General features: G+C 28.7%; 1 protein-coding gene across 3 annotated transcripts in view; it reads left to right on the forward strand.

Moving 5' to 3' along the window:
- Positions 1-27,863, forward strand: part of LOC113559965 — a 69,760-nt gene that overhangs the window by 4,458 nt on the left and 37,439 nt on the right. For all 3 annotated transcript variants that reach the window (XM_026965762.1, XM_026965772.1, XM_026965767.1), the window contains one exon: positions 17,597-17,762. In XM_026965762.1, coding sequence (XP_026821563.1) covers positions 17,678-17,762 — 85 coding nt within the window. In that variant the 5' untranslated portion in view covers positions 17,597-17,677. The remainder of the gene's footprint in view (positions 1-17,596; positions 17,763-27,863) is intronic.

Below are 27,863 nucleotides of genomic sequence, written 5' to 3' on the forward strand. Positions count from 1 at the left end.
CCGAAAATTCTTTGCGACGTGTTGTAGGCTTCATTATTCTTTAGTATTACTCTTATTTTCGTAAGGGATGATTTTTAATTCCTCAACTTACATTTTAGGATACCCTTTCTTAATTGTATCAAAAATTATATTGATGTGTCATTATTAGATGCTTTTCTTCCGAGATCTGCTACGTCCGTTTAATTTTAATATTGATTTGTCTATGTGGTTAATTTCTGTTTCAATGTCCATTGCAAGCATTCAATCGTTATGAATATGGTTGTATTGAGTGTAATAACTTTTTCTTTCGTGCTTACTTGTCTACTCTAAACCGAAAATGTATATTAGATTACCGAGAAGCAAAGAGATAATGCTGAAATTCTAACTGTTTAGAAGTAAACATCACACTCAATAGCTGGCTAAATTACGCAGACAAGTATTTCTGATGCATAGAAGTTAACAAAAAATAAATAAATATATGACGATCTATCAAGAGGTCATTGCTTAGATAATTAGTGTACTATTTTTAACTTGAGTCCTTTCCGTATAATTTCCAGTTTTATAATTTTTTGTCAGTTTCTCTTAAATAATAAAGCTCGTGTATGGTTTATTTTTATAAACTATTCTACTCAATTTTGGATTATAGCGAAATTAAATGTATTACTATTATCTGATATATATATATATATATGTTTATTCTATAATAATCATCCAGTTTATTATTAAATATTGCAAACAATAGCCATATTTTTTATATTTTGATATTTTTTAATATTTCAATTTAAATTGTATTTTTGATAATTTTATTAGCATTTATACAAATTTTTTGAATATACATTTAAAAGCATAAGACTTTATGCTCAATAACACAGACACATACACATCGCTGATTTGAGATTTATTAATAATTACACTGTAGATTATCTTATGATGTAAAATTTGTACATCGTATTATATACAGACTATACGTTTACTGTATTAGTTTAATTTAACTTAGTTATTTCGTACTCAAACACTAATACTGAACGTAATACGTGTGTATAAACTCGGAGATTCGTATTATTGCTTACTTGTTGATCGTAGGCATACCTACATATAATATCGTTTAATTACTTAGTGTTGCTTCAATGTGAATTAAATAATACATGTATATATTATGTATACGTGTATTTGATTATTCAATGTATAACTAAAAATCGATGTACCTATTAAAAAACTTGACGAGACAACACGGTCTGTTGTACAAGCGAAATACACAATTTAACATAATAAACATCCCACGGTACATAAGAAATACAGATTATACTTCGTAGATAGGGATTGTAGGTAGTTACCTCCCTATTGACCACCTTTAGAGATTTGTTGTATGTTGTCGGGTTCTAGTTCGTATAGATTCAAATACGATACAGCAGGGACAGGGACTATAGTACAACCGGAAGGAAAGAGGGAAATTGGCAGACCCATATATTTCTTTACAAGCGTATACGACGGAGACGCCGACTTGTAAATCGTGTTTATACGTTACAAATGTATATTAAATTACACAATTAATTTTAGTAACCGGATTGAGATTTGAAATTGTATAGTGAGCAATAGAAAGAGAAAAATCGAGTGAGAGCACTAGTCAGTGAATAAATCGTATGGTTAAATAATTCAGTTGATATTTTATTAAACATGTTATATTGGATCTTTTCCGACATCCCGTTTAAGTCGTAATAATAATTGGATAACAGACAAATTATTATTATTGACAATTTAATTTTTTGAGGAAAAAATATTTTATTGAACATTTTTTGGAATAAACACCTTATTGATAATTAATATCATTAAATATGTGTGTTTTGTTTCACTAGTTCGAAGCTAGTTTCAAGGTTATTAAGTAAAATTATACTGTCATAAAATAACACGAACGTGTTTGAAACGAAATATCTTATAAAAAAAAAAAAAAAATATTTTAAATAAAACATAATAAAATACATATCGTGGAAAAATATTAATATATATATATATATATGTTGTTGATAATATTATGATTCATAATTTATGAATTAAAATTATTTTTCGTCGTGATGCATGCAACGATAAAAATAACAAAATACAATTGAACAATTTCAAAAAATATATATTTTTTTATGTTTAAATTCCTGTTGATCAATATTGTCCTGATTTCGAAATATATTTTTTTTTTTTATTTGTAGGTAACAATTTACTAACCGATGTCGATCCATTACATGGATTTCATCTCGATCACCTCTAAAATATAACGGCACGTTTAGTATATTTTATATCGAAATATATAATATGTGACCACTAAAAGTCATTTTAAAATATCGTGGAAATCATTATTTTTTATCCTCAAATACGGTCTTTTAGTAAAATTTCGTTTGAAGTTTACACAGGTAAACTTCTTGACTTCTTTGGATAATACTATGATATTGCACGCACATACGGAACGTAAAATGAAATACGTATCCTAGGCGCCTACGTATACGATCATAGAAGGTACATATTATTGTACGCACGCTTCCGGTCTCTTGTTGCTTGTCGGTGCGCGTTCGTTTATTCATCGGACTGAATAAATATAAAACGGAGAGAGGAGAAATAATAGAAATAATAGTCGATGCAAATCGTTTGAACCACGTGTATAGAATATTGGTAAAAGAATCCGCAGGTACACGCCTATAACACGGCGAGCAACGCCGATCGTAATTTTTTTTTTATATTTTCGTACAGCGCGTTTACGTATTATATCCTATTCTATTATATGCTTTCGCTTTTGTGCATATATAGAGACAATTTTGGGCCGTACACGAGTGTCCGTAAAAGGCTCCCCACCTGACGCAAGCAAGTCCGACGCGTATAATAGTTAACCCCACACGCTCTGCTCCCTGTAATACGCACCGTCACCCACACACACACACACCTACTAACTATAGGATATATTGTAGGATATACACTTTTACGGGAGACACAATACTTGGTCACCACCACTTTAGCACTATCACTTCCCTCACCGCTATGCCAACGCTACAACCGTTTTGCCAAGCCAAAAACTTTGGCAATGTGGAATTTTACGCCTCGGCGATTCGAGTCCGCGTTTTATTTGCACTTTTTCGCGTCCTGGATTCTTCGTGCCTCGCACCGGTTGCCGTGAAGGTATTAATATACTACCGTACGTGGTACGTATTAAAACAATAGCGCTTCGAATGCATTTCCGTATTTGTTTTTATGACCGAACAATCGAAACGTTTCGCATAAACGAATTACATAGAAAATTATATTATTCACGAACAAAGTAGAACGTTAGGAATGGTACAACGGTATTGTATTATTATTACACGATGGCATCAATGCAGTGCAGTCAGTAAATGATTATCAGATTGAACGTTTGATAATAATAACAGGTAATAATGATAATGATAATGATTTATTATTAAAATAAAATCAGTTAAAAACCACGGTAACGGTGTTATCTGAAATCTATTAACAAGCTATCGTCTTATTATATTTTTAACGATTAGCATTCAACAATTTCATTTGTTTAAAATCATTACAACATCTCTGAAATATTGAAATTGTTTTCAACACATACCTGTCTGATATATCTGATATAAGCTGTATTGCGTCTAAAAAGCAGGAAAAACAGAATTTCACAAAGTAATTTAATATTTATTTGTGACACTCCAGATATGTATTTGTTTTTTGTTTTTGCATAGAACTTGATTTCTCTCGAGATTTGATTTTTAAAATAGAATAAGGATGAAAATCCTTAAAATATTGACACAACCGAATTTTTAATATTGTTTGGTAAATAATTACAATTATGAAACTGAAAAATAAAAATTATTTATGTGCTCATAAATGTTTGAATAGGAATGTACTCATCATGATTATTTAATAAATAAAAATATTGGTTGAAAACACTATATAATAGTTTTAAAATATATGACCAACATTTATCATAATCATAAATATTTTTAAAATCATAATAATTCCATAGTCAGGTTGTAAGGTATGATTTTTTTTCGGAAAATACTTGTTTTCGATAATTATAAGTGGTCAAAATGTTTCATTAAGTAGTAGACTTCTATAATATTTTAAATATTATTTATTTTAAAGGTATAGATTAAATAATATTTTAAAATTTAAATTATTGCTTATAACAATTTATTCCATGGCTAAATTTCATCAGAAAAAATTAACTAAATATAATATTGGTTTATTTAAACACATTTGTATTTGATTTATTAGAAAAAAATATTGCTATTGATAATGTCTTCTCTCATTATAATGCCTAGTTTTAAATCTAATCAATTTTACTTCATAATATAGGATTCACACTCCGCATTAGTTATAAAATACATTTTAGATCTCCTTTTTTTACCTCTAAATTTATTTCTATTCAAGTTTGTTTAGCAGTGTTGGGGAAATAAATTTCAAATTATACATTTCTTGTGCAATTTCACTAAAAGGATTGCGTGATGATGTTGACTGTCAGGATAAAAATTAGGTCAAATAGTATGACAAAGTCAACAGAAAATAGTTTTATTATTACTATATATATATTTTTTAATGACCCTTGAAATAAAAAATACTTTTAACTAATATATAAAATTATACGATCATATTATTTTAATATAATTCCTGATCAACTGAACTAGTATATATATATTAAATTATATTTAAAATTAAATACTTACGAGATCAACTAAAAATACAAATATTATTTATTCATATAATTGTTGTTCATAAAATTTCACTCTTATCCATATAAAAATTTTTTTTTTTCGCTTTTAAATAATAAATATGTAGATAAATTATACACTTTAAAACGAAGACAATGCTTAAATACATACCTATATTTTTCGAATGATTACGTAAAATGGCAACAAGTTTGATTATTCAACTACCTTACCTATTTTTATGTTGAATTTCACATATCGAAGTATAAGTAAAGCCAGTAAGGGACTCTGGATTTTTAATATTATAATGTAATATCGAAAAAGCGCGTTTTCCTGTACTCGTCCCAATTAAGCTATATTTTTTTACATGTTGAGGATTACACACTCATAATAATAGGTACGTACTCTTTTGTAAATATGTATTCGCATAGACACAAAAATATTATGCTTTATTAGGTATGAATAAAATACAAGCTATAGGGCAATATACATTTATAAATTATTCCGGAAAAAAGTTATTTATCGGTAGATACCATACAACTTTGATTAGTTGTACGAAAACTAAAAAGGTCGATCGTAAAATACAAATTATGGTGTACCTGAAATGCAAAACTCACTATTTGTAACAGATATTATGCCGTTGGTTCTATGCATTATCTTTACATAGATTCTCGTATTGAATTTTTAACGTATGTAGTTTTCTATGAACGGAAATTTTACGACCGCAGATCATACAACTATAAAGTATAAAGCATCCCAAACTAAACAGAATAAATACGAATTTAAATTCTGCGTGTTCTACTGTGTGCCTTAGGACTAACAGTTATACATCATAGTCTGATATTAAAGTAATATTACCTACAGCATATTACCTATTACCATGTTATAAAAATCTTATTTTTATCCACGCAAATTCATATTATTTATTACTTTTATGACTAATAATTGCCGAAAATAAGTAAATATAAAAAACTTAATTAACGTCTACAAAAAAAATTGAAAACTCTAAAAAGACTATGATTTAATGTTACTAATTTTACACAAATAACAACTTATTATACTCTGTATACTTAGTATTAATAAAAAATAATTAAATAAATAATGTTTAATTATTTTTCTTAAGGTAAATTTATAGAGAACGATCAAGACTATTAAACACATAAAATAGTATTATCTATTATATGAAAATGAAAATATTTACTGATATAATTAATAATATTAAGAACATGACTAATGTTAATAATAATTGGATAGTATAGCATTAGTTATCTGTTTAAAATATATAATAATATTATGAATTGATGATAAAGTTTATATATAAAACATGAAATAATTATAAAAACTTAGTATTGATTGTCGCCATGTCAGATCATATAATGTTCATCGGTTAATTAAAAGTTTCAGTTGTATTTTATTAAATTAATTAAACTGAAAAGCAAATGATTGACTAAACTAACAATTAAAATGGGTGCGTTATAAGTTATTAGTTATTGTAAGGAAAACACTTCACAAAATATTATAGTTAAATGTACTTACAAAGTTTACTAAAAACAAGCTCGTTACTGTTTACCGCTGAGACCAACGTTATAAAATAAAGAAAAATTTAAAAAGAAAATAGGTATAATTTTTTGATCGAAATATATATATGTTATATTTGAAAATTAAAACCGAACTAAGATTGATAAACCAAAACGTATTGGTCAGGTATAATAATTATTTTGTTTTGAAAGGCAATTTATTTCAATAAAATATTTAGTCCTGTAAAAACTATGCCCAATAAACATATTTATCCGGGAGAAAAAAAACCTTTTTTCATGGAGCTTTTGGCCAAATTAAATTACAACTAAATGTTATTTTTTCATACAACAGAGCGGTAATAGCTTTGGGTCAGTAATATTTACGTGCTCCAAATAAATTCTTAATATCAGTACCAGTATATATTGATTGAAAATTCAACTCGAGTGAGAAATTCCTCCCAAGTGACTAGCTGAGCCTTATTATGATTTGATATGTGTGTTCAAATAAATATTTTCTTTAGCGTTTACTGGTTACTAACTAGTACTAATGTCTGATAGTCGTATTGTGTTGATATATCTAGTAATATTACTGTATGGTTTTGAGCAGTAAGGCGTGATGGTCATTTGATAAAATCCTATGTCTGTATTCAATCAGGTAATTATATGACTTAGCAGACATATTGGTGGTACAGCGGGTGGCGTCACACATAATAGGTACGATGCGGACTACAATACTTCTATTATTATGTCACCAACAATACAATACGCACAATTTTTATTTGCTGAATTTTCAGTGTTTATAGTATTATTTTTTATAGCCATAGGCATATCGCTTCAAAATAATTATAACTTTCTTTTTTTATAACCAAATATAAGTAATTGAGAGTTTTTAACTTTTAATTCAACTTTTTTGAATTAGAATTAGAATTTCAATAACACATAATTAATTATCAAAAAACGATGATTCAAGTATTACTATTACAATCTTTAAGATTCAATACATTTTTACAGGAAAAAAATGTTAGCACAGTACAGGTAGTCATATCTTCGTAACCAATTTTTTGGCCTTAGATTATTTTTCTATATAAAATCCTTAATTTTAAATAATACAATTTAACAATTATAGTATCTATAATTCTAGGCAGTCATAAGCATTATAACATTTATAAGAAACTAATTATACATAAAACAATTTAAAAAAACAAAATTAAATTTTAAGTGTTATAATATAAATATTTAATGTTTTTATGACCGGTGGGTGGCTTTCTGGAAATCTAAGTTTAATTCAATATTGAATAATGCAGAAAATAATTGTGTCTTATTTTGACTATTACATTAAAATTATACGATTTAAACGATTAAGAAAGATCATCATATGGTACAAATTTAAAATGCCAAGTTTCTTATTTCTAAATGAATACATGTTGATGACACGATTTTCAATTATAATCATTAATCGATGTTATTTATTCAATAAAATTGTACCTATATAATGTTAAAACTGTCATTCCGAAAAACAAAAATAATATAAACAGGGTGATTCTTTTATCAAACAACACTCATTATTTAAAAAAGTATTAATGTTTTTGAAAATATTTTTTACATAATTTCAAGTTGTTAAAAAACAACGTTTTTAATAAAAATTTATATTTTTAAATATTTTTTATCCTTATAATTTTTTAAGTTTTTTAAATGACAAAATAGTGTTTTAATTTCATATTCTAAAACTGAATAATTTTTTGAGTATTTTGATACATAAAAATCGAATTTAGGGCGAGTAGTTTATGAGTTCTAAGTATTTAAAGTTTTGATGTGCGGAGTGGAGTGGTACGGGGTTACGTCGCAAAATGTTTGTCTACTACTCCGCTTGTCAAAACTTTAAATAAGTATAACTCATATACTACTCACCCTAAATTCGAATTTTATGTATCAAACTACTCAGAAAATTATTCAGTTTTGGAATATGAAATTAAAACACTATGTTGTCATTCAAAAAAGTAAAATAACTTAAAAAATTATAAGGATAAAAAATATTTAAAAATATAAATTTTTAATAAATACGTTGTTTTTTAACAACTTGAAATTATGTAAAAAAATATTTCCAAAAACATTAATACTTTTTGAAATAATGAGTATTGTTTGATAAAAGAATCATCTTGTATATTCCAACATTAATTAATGATTACGTTTTCTGTGAAATACTCATATATACACATACATATTATAATATAGTATTCAAAAAGATGTAATACAAAATAATAGTTTCACATTTTGTTTAAAAAAAAAATTTAAAACACAACATAAAAAAAATGATATTATTAGGACTCTCGTCAAATAATACTTTCATTTACAATATAATAATGCCCCTATTATTGGTAACCATTAACGTATTTTACAACGGAAAGACCAACTCTATTGTTATAATATATTTTTCAAATTTTGAAAATACACCAAAGCACGGAAAATCTTCATTACCTCAGTCTTACTACTTTCACTGCAATATAAACTCAACGAAGAAAACACAGAAACAATTTATACATTTTTCCTTCGTATAAACTTAAGCCAACATTTGTAAACTCTGTAATTTGTTTTAAGTTATGGTTGTAACTTGTACCTATTTAATTTTAAAGTAGGCTTACAACCATAGTTGTTATAGCCTTGACAAATAATAATAAAAAAATTATATATTATTCATACATTTTCAAACGTAAAAACTGAAATACAAATTGTAAATAGGTAATGCAAAACGGCAAAAACGGTCAACGTAAGATGAGCATATATTATGTCTATTAAATAATAAAATAAATAATCTGTGAAATTTTAAAGTTTCTGGGATTGTTAAAAAGTTGCAAAATAATGCATAAGTTTACCTTCCCGAGGGGAATCGAGTAGTAGCTATTGCACATATGCATGGTCGTGGTTTTTCGCAGTTTTGCGTAAAACTACTTGGGAATTCCAAGTATGACCTCTGTAAAGTACCATATGTGTCCAATCTCCAATCTATATAGTGCGGTGCTGTGTGAAATTTAAAATTGTTATATACCTACAAAGTTAAAAAAAAAATACATTTATTATTTACGGTGAAACCGATAAAAAATATACATAATTTACAAACTCTATAAAAAATGTTTATTCCAATGGTTATCATACTATTATTTATTTTTATTATTAACATATTTTGTTAATATTTTAAAATTTATTGAACATAATATTTGCCACTCTGATGCGGCACAATATTGAAACCGTTTCCAATATATTCGAAATATGACCCGTTACGTAAAATGAAATCAGTATTATGAAATATATACACCTGCGGCATACCATATTATTATAATACCTACTGATATAGACCTATTCGTGGTATAAAAACACATCGAAAAATGAAATAGTATTTAAGTTAAATACGGTCGTTTCGATTGAAATACGTTGTGATATTTATTTTTATCGTTATCGTACGAATATTACAGTGTTAGGTTACACGTTTCGTTGTATATTTTAAATTATTTTTAGGCAACTTTTGTATAGTGTATTGAAATTATTATGATTAATTATGCTCTTTGTATATTATGGTCAAATAATGTGGTGTTTCCACTGAGGTAAATTAAGAGAAAAACCTACATTTACTGTTAAATTTAATAACCTAACTAGCTCAGCTTTATATAACGTATACGTTAAACGGAAGATCATTTTAAATTGTTGTTTATTCGAAATAATGTAGGCCCTATATAGTTAAATAGTTGTATACATATTTTAACAACTAAAACAATTTACTTAATTGGTTTTAAGAAAACCACGGTGTTTTAATTGTATTAATTTTACATAATTAGTACAGAGCAAAAGTTTATATTTAATATAATAAAGTAATACTTAATGTATGTATTATGAAATATCATAATACATAATAATAATAATAATAATATTATGTACGCGGCGGCCACGTACTGACAAACTAATGAAGAATTACAAACCATTTCATAGCAAACATTGAATAATCTGATCAACAACTTTGAAACGATGGTGTAAAAAATTGCACAAAAAAAAAATATTCTCACTTCATGTACCACCGTACAAAATTATTATTTATAATATAAAATGGCAACCACCATGCTCCGACCGACGAATATAAAAACACAAAGTTGGGCGTCACTGATAACTTTTCATATATTTTTACTGTCATAATAAGTAGGTATTACGTCAAGGTTCGCCCTGAATTCTAGACAAAAGGTTTGAACTAATTTTTTTACGTGCTAAAGCGTTTTTTATTTACGTTCCGTTTATTATTTGTTTTAAAGTTGGGTTAACAAAATCCGTCGACTTCCGTGCAAAAACACACTGCCGTGGCGTACAATACGTGTGTGCGGTGTCGCGTGATAGTTCACCGTTCGTTCTCATCAAATGTTGTTTTAAAATATCGCGTTCTAATTCAATTTTAAATGTAAGATCAGTGCGTATAAATTATAAATTAACCACTTTCCTTAATATAGACTTATATGTATAATATTATAGTGTCAAATAGATTGATTTAAATAATACGTAACGTACGAAAACACAACGGTCGTGCATATCACCGCCATCCTGAATCGCGCTTTCACCGCTCCTTTAGACGACCTGGACGATCTGTTCCATTGCGGAGTGTCAAAAAAACAATAAATTACTATTTAAGAGTTATCCAAAGTCTCGTAATTGGGACAATAATTATAAGGAAATCAAATTCATCATATTGTTTCTGGTAAGACTCCATTAGTCGAATAATGGAATAAGAGTGTTGTTTGAATATTTTCTGCATTTATTTGTGGTCTGTCAAAGGTAAAGCGATCAGATAGTCGCATCAGGCATTGTCTTGTCGCATACAACAATCAGGGCGAATCGAACGAAACGTATTTACACAAAATAAGTATAATATCATATTTAGATATCTAACTATTAAAATCGCCAAATTGACTTGTCTATAAAATATAATATAAATAAATAATTTTTTAAAAATTTAAAAGTTTGATAAATAAAATATAGCTTAGCATAATAAAGATGATAAAAATATGTGTGTTGTACAATTACAATGTACGTGAAATCAAATACATTTTTATTTTTATTTTTACAAACAGATACTCTTACAAAAATATTGTATACGATATTCATCACAAAATGCGGCAAGTGAGAAAACGGTTTTTTAATTTGATAAATTACTGTGCATGTTGCATAACTCTGGAGTGATTATTAAAACTATTTTTTTTTTTATTATTATTATTATTATTATAATTATTTTATTCATCTCGGGGCTTCACGAGTTTACTATAAGTTAATATATAATAGTGTTACACAAAAGAAAAATAGCCGTTTATTATTATCGTTCTTAAATTAAATATTGCAAATAATCTATTTACCTAAGCTATACTTTGACAATAGTTTCACAACTGTATTCATGTGCCTAATTTTCCTAATAATTATTTATCTATGGATTTGTGAACTACTACATAAGAAATTGCTTATTATATAGAAAGTAGAGAAATACACAACAAATAATAATAAGTTTAATTCTTTTTTTATGTATATTTTGCTATAAAATATGATTATATTATATTATATAATAATTTGAATGCTCTCTAGTTTGTATTATATTGCCTTTACTTTATTGATTTAAACTATTTAACTACACAATAGGCATTATACGCATAAGAAATATCGATGTCTCCGAACGAAAATATAAACAATAACAATAGCTTTCTTGTGTTCACTCGGGGTAAAATGTACATATTTTATTAAATCATGTTAATATATTATAAACTCACTAACAATTAACGGATAGTGACATTTTAAGTGCCTATCTTTTCAGGGTTCGACTTTAATTTTATAAACAACAAAATTATTTAATATGCACGTTAGAATAATAACATGTCAAAAACAATAAACGAAACGACGACAACAATATTTCATATTTTAAATTATTCTAGAAGTAGGCATTTTTAATACACCCGATTACTTGACTATTTAACCAAAATTTAACAAAGATTTCACAAATATCCATACATAGTCTAATAAGAAAGCACAATAAATTCGAACGTATATTACGAATAATGATTACTAATCATTGATTAGTTAGACTAATCTATTGGAACTTATACATTTTAAAATACGTTAATTTAAAAATTATTATATATTGTGCAATGTAAGTACCTACATATGATAAATGCTTGTTAGCTGTTAGGGTATGTAAAACGAATACAATATTTCAAAAAATTTAATAAACAGAGGATACATTTTGGTTTTTATTAGAGAATACTGTAGTAGATAATAAAACCTTCGTGTTTAAGTACTGTAAAAGCATTCGAATCTTGAGACATTGCTTTAGAGAATAAAAATATAATTTAGTTTTATAAAAAAAACCGAAAATAATATAATTATTCATAAGTTATTATTAAAAAAATTGGTAACAGGCAATTAGAAACTCGTATATAAATAAAATAAAAATACGGAATTTTAATTTAGATAATACTAGAAGTACTAACTAACAAACTTAAAGTCCCTCTACAGTCGTTAATGGCCACGTAACAAAATTAAAAATTGTATTTAAATGCACGTATGGAACGCTTGAAAAAAATTATCGAACTTAATTATATCGTTTACAGTTCTAAAACACTCCAAGTCCCAAATATATATATATAAATATATCATAATATATAACACGATTTAATTTATTATAATATGGCGTAGACGATTTGAAACTGTTTTACAACACAAAACGAATGGGGTGCACCGAAAAATCTCAAACGCATAACGCTGAAGTATAAGCTTTCAACCATTCGTACTTTAGTCGCTGTACAACAGTTAAAATACATTTCTAGCGCGTACTCGAAATAATTATTATCCTAACAGTATATACTGTGCGCGGTATACAGTATATATAATATAATAAAGTATGCTAATTTTAGTTAGCAATCCAACCGAGGTCTCATTAATTTCTTCTTTATAAAAACACTACGCAAAGCATATTTTTTTTTTTACGTGATTTACATACAATTTCATAACACAGCGAAATCCCGAGGCCCGAAAGTTAGAATACGAATAGGTTAGGTGAAACGCGAGTGGGTACGTGTGAAATTCGTGGAAATATAATATAATTATAACATTAGAACGCTCGTAAAGCCGAAATTAGATTGTTGTCCGCGATAATGCTGTGTTATTAGTTCATTAAACACAATAATGTATATTCTCGAATCACGTTGCCGTTGTAGATATTACTATTAACGTGCGATTCTAAAAACATAAAATGTTTTGCATGATACTCTATCCTTATCGCCACGAATACACAACCACCGGCCGAAATCACCCTTCGAAATAAACATTACAATCTACGCAATTCATTTTCGCATGGTTTTTTACACGACATTATTACGCGTCGTACCACGGGCGCTGCTCTCGATATACCGTCGCCGTTATACTGACCTAAAGATCGCTTTCTTTAGAGCAGTAGGTAATCGTTTGAAAAGGTATCCCTCTTCAGGCTTCACGTAGTCCATGCCAGATAAATAAATTGTGATCAGCCTGAGGAATCGGCAGAGAAAAAATATGATATCATACCGTATACGACCTTTACGCGTTGCGTTCTCTTGTCACTTGCACTTTTTGCACTTTCGTCGATACGTCATATCGACGTGCGTACATTATGAGTAACCGACTAAACTTCTGACGAAAATCGTAAAACCACCAACGGGTTTCCTCCGATAAGAAAATCGCCTACTCACACATCTTACACAGCAAACAAACAATACATTTCTACTGATATAGTAAATATACTTAACTTATACTCATATATATATATGTATATTAAAGATAGAACTATAATAATATATTATTAATGCATGACGGTATCTCTGTTTCGTGTTTCATCGTTTCCATCTTAAACTCATTACGGAGAGATCGATAAATAAAATATCCAAACGATTTGTTTAAAGATTTCATGTTGACCTTTGAACGTATACTCTCCGGCACAAAGTATACGACTTGCCGGGGCTTTTAGGAAATTGGCTTTTGTTTTCGTCCATGTATCTACGTGTTTTACTCTGCTCGTCCGTCGCGTATGCCGTTCGGACACGAACGATTGCCCGTACTAATAAAAACGTATATGAACACGCCGGAAGAGTAGGTAAGTAGGTACTTAATGTATGTTTATCGTTTCATTGAAATTCTGTTAACTACTCTATAGATACTCGTCTATCGTAAGTCCAATAAATTATTTTTAAAAATACCTATTACCTTTGTTTTAATTACCGACACAGTGCGGCTAACCACTGTCCATTAATCACGTGCTTCTTTCCATCGAATCGATTCATCCGGTCACACTGTCATTACAATATTTATTTCATATACATACGCCGTTAGTCCGCGTTATGTCCTCGCATTGGACGTCACAATCTTGTCGTCAATATCAATCGCGGTATCGTACACGTCATTTGCGTGTTTATATTAACCCGACTTTTTCCTGATTATATTTTCATTAACAAAACGATAATAATATGCCCACTTCACGTCGTTCTTTTACCAATTACGACCCCCTTGTTGACCATAAAAATGTTGCTGTGCTTATTATTATTATTACTTGACTTCGAAAAGCGCATTTCTCCACGATTACCTACGTCATACAAAAAAAATTTCGACAAAAATTAAATGTCAAAAAGTTAAAGCGATTCCGGTAGAGGATACACGCACAAACACTGTAGGACGTAGGTACCTATATAAAATATGTACCGTAAATCATATATATATATATATATACATTTTATGTCAGTATGCCAACTGCATCGTATTCTTAACCGCGCGTTCTCGTTTTCTGAGCCGCATAATACCTACCTATATAATTCATTGTTACGGTCGACGACTTGTTCAAAAAACACAATCGCGACACAGCTTTATTATATCGGTATAATAGTGTACCGTTATTAATGATAATAATCCAGTTTCTCAGACTCCGAACACGGAATATTATTATTATCATTATATTTGCATTATGACGCGTCAAGACTTATTGAAATGATAATAAGTAAAAAAAAAAAAAAAACGAAAAAGAAAATCTATTCATCGATCGCTATACCGTTGTTGTTTAAAGACGGAGCGGGGCGTATCTACGAAAACTTTTGGAAATTATATGGTCGATAACGGTTCGTCACGATGTTATCACAATATACTGTGCTCGTCGGGTTTTGAAATAATTAAAATTAGACGATTAATAGTATCCGCGTAAGTATATCGAATACTATAGCAGTAAAATACTTTTTTTTTTCAATACGCCGTGACCTAGAGCAAGTTTTTTTTATCATATACACTGCACTTAAGTTGGTACTTTTGTAGCTCTGTCTACATATCATATATGAACTGATGGTTTTTAATATCGAATTTCTTTAATTTTTTTTAGACAATTTTCGTAGATACACGCAATGGCATATCTAATTAGAAACTAATTCTTGAAATAAGGGGATATTGAGTAATAAATTATGTATTTTTATGAGTTGTATTAATTTCCTTTAAAACATATTACATTGATAAATTCTGTGCCTAGGTCCTTCTTGGAAGTATTATATTTTCAAATGTACACAATTCAATATCTATAACGATTACGTATATATTATGTACGGAAAAAATTAATATAGTAAGACATAATATATTATACATTTATACATACACACATTTATTATACAAAAATGCATTTTTATTTTCGAATTCTAATAATTTTAAAATCCATATAACTCTCTATACACTCTATACACCGTAGTTTATTTTTTATACACGTGATATTATTCTTATTATTTATTATATAAAATCATGAAATACTGTACTACTGTGGGTTATTATTTGAGTTTAGCAGTATTTTTTTTTGGTCTTATGTTATCGAATGTTTTGAAATTAATGTTATTATATAATGAACCATGCAACAATGCCTGTGTGTAGCATTACGAAATTAAAAGTAATATAATTTCATACATATTAAAGGTTAACAATAAACCAAGATTATCTTGTAAGGGAATACTGTAAAGTCTAATATAATATAATTCAGGTAGTTATTAAATACAATTTGTCTTAAACCTGTGCTAACGAATATATTCGTACATGTTCATGTAACAAGGACAAACCGTTTACCAACCGATTCAATTTTGGCTGTACATAAATACAACATACATCTAAGTAAATTTAAAAATTGGATTATATCTATTTATTATAATATATATTATAAAATATATGATTTGTACGTACGAATTTATTTTTTTTTTTTACTTAAAATTATAATACTATATTATTCAGAATCTAATTATTATAATTTTGGTTGGGAAAAGATGTTTTCAATTCCTATTTTTGGCATGGTACCTATCTTTCGTTTTATTGAACGCTTGATCAATCGCTTAAATAGATGAAAATATGACATAATTTTTACTAAAATATATAATATATATTATACAATAATCGCATATACTTTTGATTAAAACAATACGATCGATCCTTGTATACATATTATGCTTAAAACTTCATAGTCTGCTAGTACAATTTAACCACAGAATAATTGGATTTAAAATGTTTATATTTCACATAAAGTTATAACGACAGCAACCAGATATCAAACAAATAAATTACATTTCGGAGGTATAACCAATTTATCATCAAAGATAACCATTGTAATCATAAATAATTTTTAATTTATGAAATCTCGTATTACCGTGTTTGTTTGATATTAAATTCTATACCAGAAACTAAAGCGAAAATTCGATTCAAAGTTTAATATATTTATTAAAATGGTATGACATAGCTTTTGTATTAAAGATTCAAGAACAGACCAGACACATTCACTCGCTGTTTCATCAATTTACGCGTACGGTGTATTATTTACACACACACACAATATAGTAACGGTTTTATTATTGTAATATTATAGTATTACACAATCTCCGATACACACATCAATATTGACAGGACCAGAATTCGTATTAAAAGTTTATATACTTAATATTACAGTTCATTCTGTTAATCCTTATTACAGTATATTACCATTATTATTTCAATTGACTCGTGAGTTACGGGGTGTTTTTGATTTATCGTCCGAACCGACGTACAATAAATTCCGACCATGTCAAAAATAATCGCATTATTATTTTCCGAAATCGACGGTGAATTTTGAGGGGAATAAGTTATGATTTTGTGTCTGTCATAGAGGTACGTTACGCTTACGGTTCGATTTTATCGGGTTATCGTTTATTCGACTGTTGCCCACTACTGCGTACCCATATATGCACCAATAATCTAGGTACCTGTTGTTAAAATACGGTTTACATAATGATATAGACACATCTGTCTGTGGTATTATAATAATATAATTATATTAAAACGGACGATTTTAAATTTGATTTTTTTTGTTTTTTTTTTTTTTTTTGTATACAGGTTCGATCAGCGTGCGCGTTGGGATGTGACGCAGGGTGGACGAGAGCATCGTGCGCGTGATTAGCTGTAGCTGGGTGTGCTATGCTAGCCGCCCGCCACGTTCTGCTCCTGTTGGTGGCCGGTTCGTTTCTCGCCTCATCGGTCCTCGCGCTACCACAAGACAAAGGTACAGAAAATAAGATAATAGTATTTTACTGATACGATATATCTAGAGTGAACCGTTTAAATTACTCTACACATCCCAATCAATTTTTACCAGTATAGTATACCCGAATTTTTTTTTTACCAAAGTATTGTAACACTACGTTTTCAAATAAAAAATGTATGATTTCTAACAACAGTTTTATCAGTCCTAAATTTGACAAATACATAAGACATGTAGTATTTTGACTGTCCTTTATTTACAGATTCAATTTAGAAAATAAATTGGAGCGATTAAATGAAATTAAAACGAGTTATTTTATTATGGTTATAATAAGTAATTCACAAAAAAACTAATTGTATTTAACATTTTAAATTTAAAATTAAAAAAAAAAAATCTATGAAAGTTGTTCTTCTTAAAAGTATAATCATATTGAAATTGTTTTTGTATACTTATGAAAACTATAATTTTAGTCATAACTGCATTTCCCAAATTTCTAGGGTTAATACTTTTTGAATTGTAACTAAATCATTCGGGGTGAAATAGTTATGGACATACGTTTAAGTAATAACTTCAAAATATTTAAACCTCATACTTAAAAAAAATAACACGAATGTGTATTTACGATATTTTTTGATTATACCAAAATATGTTTGCATTTATATTTTTGTTTTAAATAATTATAAAATCAATATAATATTAATAATAGTATGAAAACTTAAAGTATTATTATTAATACATTACTTTAAAAAAAATGAGTCTAATCGAATAATAATTGAATTAAATAATGTTTATTTTAAATATCAAATAAAAACATCATAACTAAACTTATTTATTATTATGAGCACACAAATAAGTATATAAATTAAACTACTGACCGTATAAAACGCCATTTTAAATTTAAAAAAATGCATTGATATTTAAAATTCGAAACTAATATTCATACTTTAATAACAACGGACATTTAAAAAAAAAAACAACGAGGTCAACCTATATATTTATTCCCTTTTTTTTTTTTTGCTGTGGTTATTTTCTATTTATAATTAACCTTATACTGCGAGTAATTGGCATTTAATATTTGCCACTTCCGTTCTACCATTTCTAGATTTCGAACATTAAATAAAGAAAGGAAATACAACATGTATTATGGGGGAACGTATTATTTTATTTACTATTAATATTTATTTATTTATTCTATTAGCTTTCAGTATTAATTATTACAGCTCGGTAATTAGGTAGAATACATACTTACAGACAACAATATTTATTAAAAAATATCAACATAAGCTTAATATTACAAATAATTGGATTATATAGTTATTATATTTTTCGTCTGAATCGCACTATAATATTTTATCAATAAATTATATATAAGTTCAACATACATTTGTTTTTGTTTATTAATAATGAAAAATTATGTGGTCAATACTCTGCAACGCACGCCTGTATCAATATTGCATATACAAGGCGCCGGCATTAAATCTATTTCATTTATGTTAGCATTATTATAATCAGAGTTGGGCAAAATATTTTTAAAAAATATTAATATTTTTTTATTTTTTTTAAATTATTCGAATAAAAATGTATTTAAATAATTCTTGAACTTAAAATACAATGCTAACGATTGTTTTTTATTACATAAATGTTTTAATTACCAAAGTACCAACTTTGATAAAATTGCTGAAAATGATTTGAATAAATTTGTTTGAAAATTAGTCGAATAATTTTTTATTCTAATAATCATAATTAAAAATTATTCGAAAAATTTTTCATTCGAATAATATTATTTTTAAATGATTGTAAAATAATCATTCGAATATTTTATTATTCGAATTAAATATCATCTAAATAATCATCTAAACAAAATTTTATTCTAAAGATGCCCAACTCTGATTATAATTTAAAATCATTACCTCGTAAAAATATTAATGATAATAAAACAAACAACGCGTGACGGTCTGTTAGGCTTGGTACCATAATGAATTGCAATATTAATATTACATTATACGAATTCGAACCGATATTGTTCTATTATTGCACAGATTAGACTTGGGTGTAAGTTATTAATGTATTATTGTGCACAACACGAGTTTGGACGAGACACGTTATAATAATATGATTATTTATTTTATTGTCACGTCTTACAGTATTGTATTTACTCGTGTCGATGACTGATTAATCAAAAGCAGGACCGCTATTGAAACGGTTTGTTTACCTTACGGACATGTTGCACTGTGACCGTATCGATAAACTTATACAAACAATATGTTTGCCGCCATTCACCGTATTTGATGACACAATACATATACACACGGCGTAAATCACTGTGTTTATCTAAAGTACTCGTCGTGTATAATTACTGACAATGCGTATTATGTCGTAATATTATTGTTGCGAGCTGACTGCGTTAAAGGCTTTCGATACGTCGACAATATGTTTTTAAACGCGTTGCTTTAAGTTCTCACTCAAACTCGACCGTATTTCACGCAGATAAATGTAATACGATGGCCTTTTATTATTATTGAACCGGCGGTTCGTTATTATCGCACACTCTCGCGAGTTTATCACGAAGATATCTGCGCCTTAGATATAACATTGTAAATGATGGTCGCCGTTATTGATCGTCATTAATGATTAGGTAGGTAGATTAAACGCTATCGCACGGAGACGGTGCGCATATTAATATTATGTTATTATTACAACTATTGTTTCAATTATAACGCGGCAATATAACTATGGTACGGCGCGTAGTAACTATAGCAAGTACTAATATAAACCCGTCGCGCGTCTTCCGAGTACGGAAACGACCGTTTTAATTTATCGAAAAACCGAAACCTGACGGATAATATTAACGATGCCAATATCAGTTATTGTTGTTCCGGACACGCTTTCTGCGATAACTATTATTAAACCTATAGAAACCTTCCCGTCCGCGACGTACAATATTGAAACTCCATACTGTATAGTATAAATATAAATATATATATACAATAAACATGTATGTGCTTGATGTGTGAAACTCTGCCGAAAGCACTACCACCCCTTTCGCCTCGCCCTATAGCCTCCTACTCACGAATACGCGTACAATTTATTATTACACACGCATTGTGTGTATGATATATTGTAATATATGTTTCGGCATACTACGACCCGTGGGATTACTTGACACATACAAACGTCAACGACGGTGATGATAACATTGATCGTGTGATCAAAAATTAAAATAATTGTTGTATATTTCGATGACGTGTTCATCTCGTATCATATGGTTCGCCGCAGGTTACCGCGGTTTAATAAAAAAATATCATAATATATCGTATAACTAAGTATCAAAAATAAGGACACTAAAATAATAATCTACACATTAATAAATAGCAATTTTTATGATTGTGTGTGTGTGTGTGTAAGTGACTCAAAAGTCAACCATATGTATCACCCTCGTAGTTCTGATATTTGGTACCTTCGTAGATAACGTACGACACAGATTTCCAAGAAAGATTTTGTTGACTCACAAATAACGAGTATTTTCTTGTTAGTTGTTTGTACGTGGTTGCCGTTGGTTTCAGAAAACAAAACAGGTTATTATAACCGTATGTAATTGGAGACCTGTTTTTTTTTTATATTTGGTAAAAACCACACCCAAATGACAGTGTTAAAAATATGTGTAGTTTCTATTTAATAGAGTTTAATAAGGGACGAATCCGCGAACTTTTAATTCGTCGCGGACAACGCCGTATTGGGATCTACCGTTATTATAATAATATATAATCCGTTAGATAGATAGATATCTTATAAACACCGAGCATCATACATCATATCCGAATATATGGGCATGCGACCGATTAGAAAACAAAATCTGGCAGAAGAGAACCCACACGTTCACACCTATAAATCATCGAACGAATCTATAGTTGTTTACGATAACCCTTCACTGCGATTTCTGTTTCCCGAACAGATACAAAAGCAATAATAGCGGACTCAGAGTACGCGAAGTCTCTTTTGATTTATAGCGTACACCCCTTAGTCAGGGAAAAAACCACCGTCAAACGGCGGACCACCACAACCAATCGGATTTCCTGATAAATAAACGAAGAAAATAAAAACAAAAATAGTATTTTGCAATTTCTCGAATACTTATATATCTTTTGAATTTTAATGATCAAGCGAAATTTCGAATTTAGCGAACCATTTATACAATACACGCTGTTGAAATCAAACAACACCGTATGTGTCGTCATTTCGACGCGACAGCGTTCAGAGGAATAAAATTAAATTTTAAAAATTGAATATATTATTTAAGCGCCGTCCAAAAATTAAAATCGTATGTTGATAATAATAATAATAATAATAATATACGCAGTGGGCCTGTGGATAATATATAATTTACATATATATATATATTATAATAATATGCACTGTGACTAAAACGGAATGCGTTATTGATTCTCCCCGCGCATAAAAATGAGGTCACCTGTGTGCAATTATACACACGTCACGATTTTTATGGTGGCGTGCGTAGGAGACATCAAACTTAAATATACCCTTCGGAACGCGAATCATGCGGATCGGCCGATAAACTATGCTTATACGATATAATAGGTAACGAAGAACTCGTTACAAAAGAAAACATGTATTTACTGGTGGTTGTATTATTGTATTCGTAAACAACGATAAAATATCATTATTAAAACTAAAGTGAGTACATTGTGTTATCAATAGAACAAATTGATTTAACCTAACTGCATAGTGCGTTATTATCATAAATTTTTATTAATATTATCATTATTATTATTATTATTATTGTTATTATTATAGAGAATTTCGATTACCTACCTTGAAAACTAATAAAATTTACTTTTTGAGACATAAATATAATAATTAATTAAAAATACAGCTGCCAGAATTCATTATTTTACTCGATGCAAAACACGTCACGACGTCACGCTCATGATTTTATGCATAATATTTCATTCGCTATATAGGCTTTTGTTTTTCCGTTGACATTTCATCAAATATTTCGTTTTAATGTACTGTGGTACGAGAAAGTCCCAAAACACCAAAAGTAGAATTATTACAAATTAATTTATTATTCTGAACTACTAAATTATTATATTGTTCATCGAGAACTAAGCTATTTAGAATAGATATAATATCGGTCTTCGTGCGGCCATCGCCGCATTTAATGAATCGTTGGAGCCACTTTGCTCGAATCGTTATTTGTAATAGAAAATAAGACTAAGAATGAAATACGATAACGTGTATTACAAGTTGTTACACAGAAGTTAGCTATTGAAAACATTTATTGGTTAAAGGAAAAATTATACATCATGTGTTTGAATTTGGTGATGGTATCGAAATTAAAAGAGAAATGTGGACAAGTGTATTATAATGAGGATGAAGATATTATTTGAAAATATAATAGACCCAAAAAATTCCTAGTATTAGCATTTGGAGGATCTCAGAGAAGAGTGAACCAAACCATATCTTAATATGGTACGAACAAGGGCCTATAACTGTGATTTCAGAGGAATTACAAGATGCAAATCCCACGAAACTACATATATAGTAATCAACTACGTTTAAATTCTAAACTAATCATTCGGTAAGCATCAAGCTATATCGATGTTTACTTATGCTACTGATAATAGAATTATTTTTCATTTTCTATGGTCAAAAATGTTAATTTCCAATCAAAAATTTGAGCTTGTAATTATTTTACTTCGATAATGTAACAATCCGATTTTTTTCAGTATACATTTCTCAACAGTGCGAAGTAGAATATAACATTAAAATGTAAATAATTAAAAATGCGGTTTATGACGTTCTAAACGAATTCTGCTCAAACGCGTATTTCAAATAAAAAAATCAATGATACGAGTATATTATCACAACTTTGAAATGTTTAAATCAAACAATTCTAATTAATACCGTAGTATACGGAGGACAGTAAAACGAGACTAAAGAGATTGTCACAACATCTTGTTCAACTTTTTACTCTTTGATAATAATAATAAAAAAAAAATGAATATTTATCCGTTACAATTATTACTATGCGTCCGTTGAAAACAAATTCTGAAAACGTAATGATTTTCTGTGGATAGTAGACCAAAACAATTATTTGTTTTGTACTAAAAGAGTACTTACACCACACGAAGTAAAAACAATTGTTTGATTGTTATAATGAAAAAAAAAATATTCTTAAAGAAGTGTATTATATTATAGAAGAAACACGTTGTTATAATACAAAATTAAAGCACCGCTTATTATCACACTCGTTGAAATATTAAAATTGTAACGCGAAACGCATTTGTTGCGAGTAGTTTTTTCAGAGTACAGAAAATTCTATTGTCGGCGAACGATAATAATAACAGTGGTGCTCGAATGAACTGGAACGGCGGTTCCGGTTCGTAATATTAGTTTTTGCGTCAGTTCCGGTCGATTGAACTAGAATTTAAAGGTTCTGGGTCGCGATTATAGACGATTAAAAAAATAAAAAAATAAAGATGTAAGGTTTATTACGTTTTCTACATTATCAAAATCAAGAAGATTAAAATTTATTAATAATTATGTATTTTTAAAGAAAATACAATTTTTCGAAATGCAAATATTTACACAAAACTAAGCCCGTGAGCCATTACCGCAGTCACTATCCATAACTTCTTCTGAAAAGTATATCTATCGACTATATTTGTCTATATATTTCTAATAATCTTGACTGTAAAAGCTGACAGTATCAAATTAAATAAAAAACCATGTACTGTATTGTAGAAATATCTATAAAATATGACATATTAATTTTATGAGCGTTCCGGTTCGTAAAATTTTCCATTTCGAGCACTGAATAACAGAAATATTGTGGTTGCGACAATAAAATTATTATACTTGCCGACTAAATATTAAATAATACGTGCCCAATATCATAAAACACAGAAGTCCATGTCTATGTCCTAAGGTCTTCCGATATGAGAGGGTCACTACGTCGCAGTGCGAATTATTTGAGCGTTAAGTTCCAGAAAAAATAACGATTGTAGTCCGAGGGAGCTGAAAGAATTGTGTGCAAAACAAAAAAGCTTAACAGCTATATTATGTTGTTCCGATAGTAGTGGACGCACCCACATCATACAATACGTTGTTATAATATTTTCGTATATAGCTTATGGCCAATTGAGCCGATAAAAAAACGCTATTTTTGACCATTGAATTCTCTGAGAAACTTTATCGTTATTATTTTCGGCCCTCCGGAACCTTTTACTGTGTATCGGACACTCATAAATGTCGACCTTGTCCCGATTTACTTCCGGTGACAAACTGAAACAAAGCAAAATGTAAAAATAAAATATGAGCTATGAAGCACTCAATTTTTTTTTTTTACTCGATACCTACATTAGCTGTCATGAATTATTTGACATTTCTTTAGGTACTGCAATGTTTATACTTCATTATTAAGTCTACGTTTTTATCGTATCGATTGATTAAACATACCCAACCTTGTAAGACATTTTAAATATTTTCATTACATGCGAACATGAGCATAAAAGAAATAATTTTCAATTCAGGATTTAAAAGATATTTTTTACTATTTATTCAACATGAATAATGTTTCTTAAAAATGTAAGTTATATCATCAGTACATTATTCAGAGTTAAAATTACAACACCAAAAAAATCCCTTTGTTAATAAATAATTCACAGTAGGTATAATGTACAATGTTTTTTTTTTATCATCACAATATTTTTTTTTGTTTTAATTATTTTTTTTTTTTTACTAAATTTTATCAGCACTATTATATTATAAATTTTGAACACTGCGTAGATATTATAATACTAAATTAGAAATACATACCAATATAATGTGGCACAAAATATATTGAATTATATGCACCAACGGGATTATATTTTAGTAAAGAAATCAATTGAATAGACGACAACGTGTAATTAAAATAATTCCTCACGCATATTATAAAAATAAAATAAAATATTTTATTACATAACTATAAAACAATAGATCTAATTCGATCGATTTAGTATGAATGTAGTAGGGTTTTCGCCGTTATTTTGTTTGTGGATTGAGAGGAGGAGCACGAATCGATTTTAAACTTTGTCGCGGTCGTGTTTTTATATACCTGGAGGCCGACATCATCGTCGAAACGTGTGTTATTTTCACATAATTTTATTTCTCTCTCAACGCCCGACGAATCAATCGCGCTTCGGGACGTTTTTCCGGTAGACCCGAACGCTGAAATAGAAGACGTACGCAAAATTATAATATTACGGAAACCACATTTCTCGAATCATAATCGTCGCGTTCATACGGCACTATATATAATATACAGGAAGAATGAGGGTCAGCACACTTGGTAAATCACCCTGTATTCTGTGGTATGCACATTATACATTGTACACAACACACACAATATTATATATTATATCTTGTCTAATATCTGCTTATAGAGATGGTGCCATTCCTAAAATTGTCGCCACACCACTACCACAACTATACAACTATCTGTCTCTATATACACACATACATACATACATACAGACAGACAGTATATATGCAATATGCATGTATACAGCATACTCGCATACATGAGTATTGGTATTTATTACGAGACCAGTCAAATGACTTGGCCATAAAAGTTGCCACTACGTTGTGGTATAAAACAACTCGCATGCGCTGGTTATATGTCGCCAGACCGACCATTGATCTTCACCTCCCCCCGCAACCAATCATTAATGTAGAATAAAAAATTGGAATGCATGCCAAATAATTCCAGAGTTTACTGATAAAAAGCACGCGAACTTAATAAATTCGTTTTTTTTTTCCTTTTCGATTCTATCGATATATTATCTGTACACCGAACCTAACCTAACTGAAATTCCGACTACATCACTAATATATTATCTGTACAGCTATTGATGATAATATTACATGCACTACACGCACTACCCGTCGTATTAATTATACGCCACTACTACAATATTATAATGATTATTATAGGCCCCTCACTACAGCGGTATTAACATTATCTTACCGACGAAACGTTTCGGATTTAACTAGGTTCGTACAATAGTATCTTACTGTTTTATTAATTTATATTTGCAGTTAACTTTAAGGTACGCAACACTATATCGCATAGATATAAATATTTGATAATAACAATGCAGGCGTACACTCTAACGCGAAAATAACCAAATGCATATTTAATACCGCTTTCATTTTAGGTCTCCTGTCGTTAATGTCAAACCACTGTTATTCAAATTGTCATGATTTCATTTCACTGACCATTGATTTGGATAGGAAATTAAAAATTATTCGAGCCATATGGATGAGTGTGATTTTAGGTTTTCAACAAACGTGTATGTTTTGTTTTTAAATTAAATATTACATTCCTACTGGGGGCGTGTTTAGATCAAAAGATAAATGTTTGAATTATTATAGTGGCTTAATTATTTCAATACGTACTCAAACGACATAACGGTGAAATATTTTTCAGACTAAGAGCTACTTTACACATCGTCATTAAAAATTTCAAAATATACAATTTTATTAAACCGCGAGATATAATATACTATACTCAAATATACTGGTAAAAAGAAAAAAATTCTAATTTAAAAATAATAGATGTTTCTTGTTTATGGAAAAACAGTGCGCGTAAAACAATCAACGTTAAAAAACATTTCTAAAATAACAGACACTGCAAATGCTATTACTTTCTTCGCTGTTAATTCGTACGATGTATTATTTTTTGTTAAACATAATTATATATTATACCTATATTAAGTGAACGATATATCAATAAAAACTTTTTTTGTTTTAATAATATTACAATAATATACTTACATTTCAGTATGGAAACTGTAACAGTCCGTTGGCAAAATGTTTTAATAGTTTGTATAATATTATAACACTGCTATTCAATTATTTATTTTATTGATTATTGATTATTATTGTTTAGTGATCGATTTTATTATAACCGACTTTATTGTATTGATTTTTTCCCCGTCGAGTGTGTAAAAGTAAAATTTACAAATAAAACAATAAACATGACTAGTAATCACATTATATTACATCAAAAATGTAATATATCAAACGAGTTACATACATTAACTGAATAACTTGATA

Source organism: Rhopalosiphum maidis, chromosome 4 (genome assembly GCF_003676215.2).
Source record: "Rhopalosiphum maidis isolate BTI-1 chromosome 4, ASM367621v3, whole genome shotgun sequence".
NCBI classification, from domain to species: Eukaryota; Metazoa; Arthropoda; class Insecta; order Hemiptera; family Aphididae; genus Rhopalosiphum; species Rhopalosiphum maidis.